Genomic DNA, 8447 nt, shown 5'->3' on the forward strand with positions numbered 1-8447 from the left:
AGTTTTTTGACAATGACATCCAAGTTTTAGGACTACCAGTGAGCAAAAATTTCCTAACTTCTTCCGAAAGTCGTCCATGTAACAACTTCAATGTTTGCCCCGTTATCTTATAAAAAACTTCAAGCAACTGATTTGCAATTTTCGACCGGGATTCTTGTTGTAATTCCTTACTAATAGAATTGATACATCCAAACGCATTAGCAAAATTAACCTACATGTTGTCGTAACGTCATGCGTGATAATTTTGTGGAATTTCGAAATTATGAAAATGGCAGCATTAAACCGTGCAGCTGCCGCTCCGTTATTGGTACAAGTATGACGCTGTCAAGATGACATTGTTAGTTCACATAACTTTTATATTTTCGCACTATTTAAAACACAATTTACCCTCATTGAAGTGCGACATAAATTAGTATTTTATATGAGATTAAATATTATATTAGCTCCCTTCTCATGTTGTTATTGATGATTTGTAATGAAATGGCACCTAAGCATGAAAGTCCATATTATTTTATATCTTGTTAAAAATAGGAACATTCCAATAAATATTAATCGAATATCAACGCAGTTATCACGAAACAGAGCTTTAATAAATGATTGTAAAAATTAATATTATTATTTATTTGTATCTGTGAAAATCTGTAGCGGCAAAATATTACCTGTCTCTGTGTTCCTGTCTTTTTCGTAATGTCAAAATGGCCGAATATCTTTCTTATTTCTAGTATAATTTAGAAAAGATTTCCTGACAGGGTTTCCGTTAGTTACTGTACGTGTTAATATAGTCTTAAAAACCTATCATAGATATTGTAAGTATTGGTTTATGTTTTTGTTTACTAAACAGCTAAGTCTACCATGAGTGAAAATGCTAGTGATGATTGCCCTGAAGAAAAGCCGGTTGTTGTGCATAGTGAAGATGTTTTATTCCCGCCTTTCCCAGGTATGTTTTAATCGTGTATTTCTTCGAATAATATGTATTTGTGTCCAATATTTATTGAATTGAGAAATATACGCTCATAAAATTTATTAATTAGCATTTTATCTTACATTGAATTTAATTATTAGTATTATTTTTTTAATAATTACAAGTTCAGTAATAAGTTGTTAGGGGTGAAATATTTTTTTTTGGAATTTGCATGGCTTACATTTAACATGTTTTACTATTTCTGCTTGAAAAATAATGTTTAATGTATACATTTTTAATTGACTTGTATGTTTGTTTGGAAGCTTATAATTCTGCTAAAGTTGTATTTTGGAGTTTTTTTACTTTATATTTTTTTGTCATTAGAATGTACAATGTAATATTAACATTATTAAAACAACAACAACATCTCTCGTTTAATATATTGTTTGCAATTGTAGTAATAATAATACAAATTTTTCAGATCCAACTGAAGATGATTTTGATGATGACATTGCAGAAGAAGAAAGGAATTATTATAAAGAAAAGTACAAAGGTAAGCAAAAATTTAATTATACATTATAGCAGTTATTTTTACATGATGCATGATGAACTTTCAGTGAAATTGATATGCCTCACGTTTATATGAGTGCAGGACATAATGAACTAAATTTTTCCACCGGTTCTTTCTCAAGTTTTCAAGTTTGACAGACATGCTACATATACCAGTATTGTAATAAGCTTACTGTTGTTAAACAATGTTAAAATTAAATAAAAGCACTAAAAAATACATATATGTATCATACATATACAAGCCACATAAAGGAATGATTATCAATGTTGCAGATTTGTGCATTTTACGTTATATTCTATGCAAGTAATATATTTCAGATCATATAATATTTTCAATTTTAGGACATCTAATGGAACTTTTGAAATAAAACATGTTGATATGTGGTTTGGACTATATTCTAACAGATAGCATTACATTCATAGGTAAAAATTATCACAAGTAAATTCCTGCCAAAGTCAAAGTCCCCTCTATAACTTCATGTTATATCGGAATCTCTGGTTTTCATTAATATAGTTGCAAATAACTTTCGATTTTGTCACAGTGTCATTTTAACATAAAGATGTGACAAGTAGCTATAAAATCTGCCATAAAGCCTTAAGAAGGCTAACTTAACCTAAAATTTTTTTTTTCTATAAACTCGACTGTATTGTATTTTTTGCAGATTTAAACATCATTAAAACACAAAGATTACATTGTACTGCATGCGATCGACATCTAGGATGTGCGGCACGCAACGAGAGCCGCATGCGTCCACATCCTATGCTCAGAACTCTTGTATGCCACACATGTCATAACTTTTACAATAGTGGAGAGTTTGAAAAGGGTGATGATGGATCGGAACTCTACTGTCGTTGGTGCGGTCAAGGTGGACAAGTGTACTGCTGTTCTGATTGCCCTCATGTGTTTTGTGCGGTAAATGTTTATTTAGAGTCAAACTTTACAGATGTTCTATATGTATTTTATAAATAACGTGAATGAGACATATTTCATGGTTTTACAGAGATGTATCAGAAGAAACTTAGGGACGCCTAAAATAAAAGAAATTGAACAAATGGATGATTGGAAATGTTTCAAATGCAACTCAAAGTGCCTGTGGGACATACGAGCTATGTGTTGGGCAGTACTGCGCTATTGTGATCAGAAAAATAAGTAATTATTTCTCAATACATCTTTTTGTATAAACAATTTTTGAAATTAATTTCATATAAAATAATACTTTTTTTTGTTTAACAAAAAATTTCACTTTCTATATTTTTTTTCAGAATTGCTTACAACACTCAAGATCCTGAAAAAAAGGACTTGTATCAAAAGGATTGTGCAATTGACTATACAGAATGTTGCAAAAGTAAAAATAAAAAGAAAGAAAAAAAGAAAGAGCCTGAAAATACACCCAAAAGATCTACTGCATCTATAATTTCTAAAATATCCCCAGCTATTCAGGTTCTTTTTTTGTACAATTATAGTAAATATTTCAATGACTTGGTTTGAATAAGTATAACATTGATAATATTTTTTTAGGTTAAAAAGTTTGCTTCTATTGTACCTGATGAAAAACCTGATAAAAAGCCACAGAAACGGCCCGCAAGTCCCAAACAAAAACCAATATTAATAAAAAATGCTATTCCTGCGTCTGGGCAAAGCATGGGTCCAACTATTCCTAATCAGAATGTTAAAAAAATACGGGTTAGAATTTCATTCCACTTTAATTCAATACATTGAAGATTTCGTTTAATTAATTATTATTTTTGGTACGAATAATTTTTTTTGTTATAGATGACACCTCCGCCTTTGATAAGTACTCAAAGATTCCCAAGTGAGAAAAAAATGCCCTCCGTTTATATTCCCCGCTTCAAATCTCAAAGACAACCAATACCAATTCGTACACACTATAATGGCAGCTTCAATATTCCCTACACTACTATTGCATCAAATGACAACATCAACTTGTCATTGGATAATTTGACACAGGTAATTATTTCAGTATTTTTTTATTTTTAATTTTATTTCGCAACAATTATTTATTTTTAGATATTATCTCACTTTTTGTAAGTTTTGTCTTATTAAAAAAAAAACAGTTTACCCTTCTCATTTTGACATCACAATTGCAAAGCTGTTTTTTTTTTTGCTGTGCTTGAATTTATTTATTTTCATATGTATTGCTCAAAATTTTTGCAGTTTGATGGTTTGGCAACGCGAAGAATATTCGCAATTTATGAAATATTGATTTTTGATTGAAAATCACAATTTTTTTTATGCAACGCATTGCGTGATTTGAGGTGTGGGGTTGAAAAAAATGCAATTTGAAATTACAAAACTGATTGTTTTACTAAAAATTGTCTTGTTTTATGATATTTATGTGTTATATCTTTTATTTAGTGAGTTATTGCATAGTTGTTCACACTTTAGTTTTTTTTTTTGTGATTTATGGAAGTTATAACTAATATTCCAATAGGGGCTGGACATGGCAGCTGTAGCAGCAATGTCCAGTTCTAATCAAGACGATGATGTAGTCTGCACTCCAGATTTGCCATTGGAACCAATGTGCGAGGTAATTTCTTGACAGATGTTAAATTTGTTAACTTAACTTTTAAAAAGTAACTACATTTTCCTGCTTTCATTTTAATAGGTTACAGAAGATAATGCGGATGATGATGTTCAGTGTATAACTCCTGGACCGATCACAGCGCCCAAGGTTACGTCTGTGCCGCCATTAGTATCCCGCGCCGGAAACAATTTGCCAGAATTAATTCCAGAAAATATTGTTCAGATGACGGAATCCGACGTTACTGTAAATACAGCTACGGGTGGCTTGAAATTCCGAGTCGATCCGCAGACTTTATCATCCAACAAGATGTATCGGCTACCGGACGGCCGCGTGTTTGCGATCAATGCGAACCCCGGATTGCCCGGAGGATACTCTGCGACCATCGTAGCGGTTACGGACAAAGCAAAACAAGGGAAAGCTACCACTAAAGGAGCGACGTTCGCGGCCAAACTTAGCGCAGTGACTACGTCGCAGGTCACCACGCCGCCCTCCTCCGTCAAATCCTGCAGCTCGAGGTCCACACGTTCGAGTAAAAAACGCAAGCCGGAGATCATGCACGCAAGAGTTAGTAGCAGCAAAGCGAACAGAAAGTCAGAAACATCAGTCAGAGAATGCGATCTAAACGTACCAATCGAATGGTACAGATACAATCTGATTGATGCCGTTGATGCTTTGGAGTACTCTTTGTCCCGGCTTCACAAATTGAAAAGAGAAGCGACGACCGTGTATTTAAGAACGAGGACTGTTAATGAAATGCGAAATCTACATAGAACCTTGGATAGATTATTATTTACATCAGTGAGTAGATTTAATGAAGTGCGACATAATGTCAATAAAGAAATGAAACAGTACATTGCAAAGAAAAAGTTCACAGCTAACAATTCGACCGCTAACGATACGAGCGAGGAGGATGACGACGTAGAAATATTACCAGATTTAGACGAGGACGATGATGATCCCATTTTTATTGATGAAAATTCGTCAGACTCCAATGAAAATCAAGAAGTTGATCTAACGGGGACTATCAGTGATAACAGTCCTGATAAAGCGGCCAACAGAAAGGATACTGATCAATGTCTTGATAATGATGATTCGAACGTCGTCAATACTAACGTTGACGTAAGTAACTTCAACGTTGACCTAAAAAACCATAACTGTAATGATGGTGAAGATGAGGAAGTTAAGAATGAAGAGACCAGTGCTGATGTCGACCACTTGAAGAATGAAATGAAAGATAAAGACCTTAATGGTGAGACGGATGGTCAGTCCGACTGTAATACTACTGAACATAAAGAAGATGATCATAAAATTAGTGGAGGTGATGAAGATTTAAAAAAAAACAGTAGTAGCGAGGGAACGGGCACATTAGAAGATACTGACGTAGCTAATGCTTCGGAACAACTCGAGGAATCGTAAGTACTTTACATATAAATTCTAGTATAAATGTATTTGATAAGTAATTATAAAATACATAGCGAATTATTTCTAAGTTTAATTAATATTACAAATTTCTGATTGATTGATGCGAAGGCTCGTGTTTGAAATGAGCCTTGGATTATTAATGATAAGTCTATTGTATAGCTGCTTTTCTAGATTGTAATTAAAAAAAAAAATGGTACTGAAAATCTAGATAATACAGTTTTGTTTATGTTTCAAATGCACTTCAACATTTATTTTCCGAATTTTTATTTTAGTTAAAGTAAAAAAAAATTGAATATTAAAAATGTTGCATATGTTTACTTACCAGTTATTTTTTCAATTTATTTTCAATTATACTCAGTGTATATAGAAAAAGTATGTTTTGTATTCCAATGTTGCCAGGATTAAATATCAAAATGTCCGCTATGTTTATTGTCAACAATTATTTACTTTTTGTAATCTTTTTAAAGTTCTTTATGTAAGAATACATTTTTGTAATATTTATTGCTAATACAAAAAATGTAATATCGTACTTTATGTTGGATTCTGCTTCCATTTGAAACAAACTCTTTTTTATTAACTCAACATAAAATTGAAAAATAATTATTGTTTACGCAGAAGTTTAATTTTAGACCCTAATCTTTTAAATATTACTTAATATTGTTATAATCTAGATACAGTCGACCCGCGGTAATAATAATCCGGAGCACTTTTTAATCCATGTCCATTTTCATGCTTCATAAATACATACATTTATTTCTACACAATAAATTCCTAAGGTAAAGTTACTATATTTTATATATAACTTCAAACTTTCGTGGTTTTTACAAATATAATGTTCGTAAGAAACGGGATTCTTCTTAAAAATAACATCGAGTGCGGACTTAATGTGCAGTGAGAACGCGGACAGTGGTAGTGGTCGCCGAATCAGAAAGAAGGTAGACCGATACGGCTACCTCTAACATTTTTTACACTACCGCACAACATCAGTCAACCCGTGAACATGGCGCATGCAACTGTGCCGAAATATCGGGAGCTCAAACAGCATAATCGTGGTAAGAATCCCGTTTCTTACGAACATTATATTTACTATATTTTAGTAAGTATTTTTGTTAAAATTAATGATGTTAATTCTAGTGTAGTAAGATTTTTACTTCAGAGTAACTTCTGTATAACATAAAAAATCCGTAATTTATCAGAGGTACTCTTTTGGATAAATATCTGGACAAATTCGATAGTCCGACATTGTTCTACAAAATGTTTGTCAGATTACCTCGGGTCTACTGTAAACACATTTTTTTTGTATGTTGACAGACAGACAGTTTAGTCACCTTGTTGTATGTTATACAACATGTATGAAGAAATAATTTCTTTTGAGAGCGATACAATTTTAGGTATTTTTTGCAACAAATTGACAGTAAATAATTCAATATATTTCCAAAATAAATGTTTAGGTTCAAAAAGGAAATTCTATTTTTTATTTTATTTTGTCGTTTGACTGTGATGTTTTTATTAATAAGACTTTAACACCAATGGGTCTAACTTACCCGATACCCGGTGTCGTCACCGACTAGTTTCGAGCCCTTCGGGGCTCTTCATCAGGGTGAGTGGGATTGACCAATTGATGACCAATTGATTGGTGAGTGACCAATGGGTCTGTATTTTTATTCATATCTCTAAATCATTACCAATATTCTAGTTTTCCTTTTTTTACTTTAAAAAAAAAACTTCAAATTGGTAATGCATCTGTATTTTTCATTATTAAATTAAATTTAAGTAAAACTTACGAGTTTGTTTACATTAATGGTTTCTGTTTCTTAAGGTAATGGTGTAAAGCATTATGTTTTAACATTTGTATTTCGTTTTCTTTATGTTTGTAATATTGTGATATCTCCACTAAAATGATGTAGTTAATGAGATTCTTGTATGCCACACTTCAAATTTATATGGCTCTTACGTAAACAATCTTATGTTTGAAACGCAAATTTTGCAAAATAAAACTTAAAAAAAAAATTATTTAACACAATAAGCAACCAAAATATTGTTCTTTCTAACGTTACTTTCAAATTTACATAGAAATGAGTATTTATTTTAATAGACATAAAACAAGGGGTAAATGACAATAAATGTGACTTACAGTAGTCTACGTAGGAGCCACAGATTTGTGGTTTTTGGTTTATACACATTTAGCGATTGATTCGTTCATTACTTATGTATATTTAACCTTAGTTTATGAGATGCTTCCGTTGTACAGTCTAATGTTTATTGTTTTCTTAATTATACATATATTACATTGATATTTCGCAGACACAATGTCACAACGAGCAAAAAAAAATGTCTAGCGATTAACGTCAAATTTGTATAAAATCCATTTACGTCCATCCAAAACGTGCTTGTATGATACAAGATAATGCAATTTTTTTTTTTTTTTGATATAAATTCTGTTCTCTTTTAAGACATTATTAAATTATATAATTTTTTCTAAATTCTTATCGAAAATTTACTGTAAAAAGTGTGATTTTTTAAACATTTACAAGAATTAACATTGCTGTTTATTTACTAGTAAAAAAAGTCTAGCCCTGATAACTAGTCACCAAAAGGCGCTAGTTCTGATGAAATAAAGTAAGACGAGACGATGACAAACTGAATGGATTATAAAATGCAAGGATTTAAATTAAATTGTTAATTTTGACTACCAGTTCTGAGGATAATTGATTTTGTTTTGACTTAAAAAAATACAATTCACAGCCGCAATGTGTGAAAAATGCAGTAAAGTCACTGTGACGTTATCGGAATCAAGTCCAATGTTTACACGAGTAAAGTTTCAGTTATTGAAAATTACAATTCTTTCGTGATTCGAGATTTAATCACATTTTCCATTGCATAGTTTTATATTAGTTTACAACAACGTGAAGGTGACATGTAAAATGCGTGCATTTAAAATGTTTATTTTGGTTTAAATGGATGCAAGATGATTAAGCAACAAGTAAGAATGTAAAATAATATATTGT

The 8447-nt window shown here is 31.5% G+C and overlaps 1 protein-coding gene across 1 annotated transcript; it reads left to right on the top strand.

Annotated features, from left to right (window-relative positions):
* Positions 1-690: 690 nt before the first annotated feature.
* Positions 691-5579, top strand: LOC106708659. The gene is made up of 9 exons (XM_014500195.2): positions 691-937; positions 1383-1454; positions 2134-2384; positions 2473-2621; positions 2735-2912; positions 2991-3155; positions 3246-3440; positions 3925-4020; positions 4099-5579. Exons 1-9 carry the CDS (start codon positions 853-855, stop codon positions 5431-5433), a joined length of 2526 nt encoding a protein of 841 aa, XP_014355681.2. The 5' UTR covers positions 691-852; the 3' UTR covers positions 5434-5579.
* The last annotated feature ends 2868 nt before the right edge of the window (positions 5580-8447 follow it).

This window comes from Papilio machaon, chromosome 5, assembly GCF_912999745.1.
Source record: "Papilio machaon chromosome 5, ilPapMach1.1, whole genome shotgun sequence".
Classification (NCBI taxonomy): domain Eukaryota; kingdom Metazoa; phylum Arthropoda; class Insecta; order Lepidoptera; family Papilionidae; genus Papilio; species Papilio machaon.

Excerpts from the sequence above, each read along its gene's own strand:
- LOC106708659 (XM_014500195.2), top strand. The coding sequence starts at position 853 with ATGAGTGAAAATGCTAGTGATGATTGCCCTGAAGAAAAGCCGGTTGTT. Across the intron at positions 1,455-2,133 it reads TTATAAAGAAAAGTACAAAG|ATTTAAACATCATTAAAACA; the intron begins GTAAGCAAAAAT and ends TATTTTTTGCAG. Across the intron at positions 2,913-2,990 it reads AAATATCCCCAGCTATTCAG|GTTAAAAAGTTTGCTTCTAT; the intron begins GTTCTTTTTTTG and ends ATATTTTTTTAG.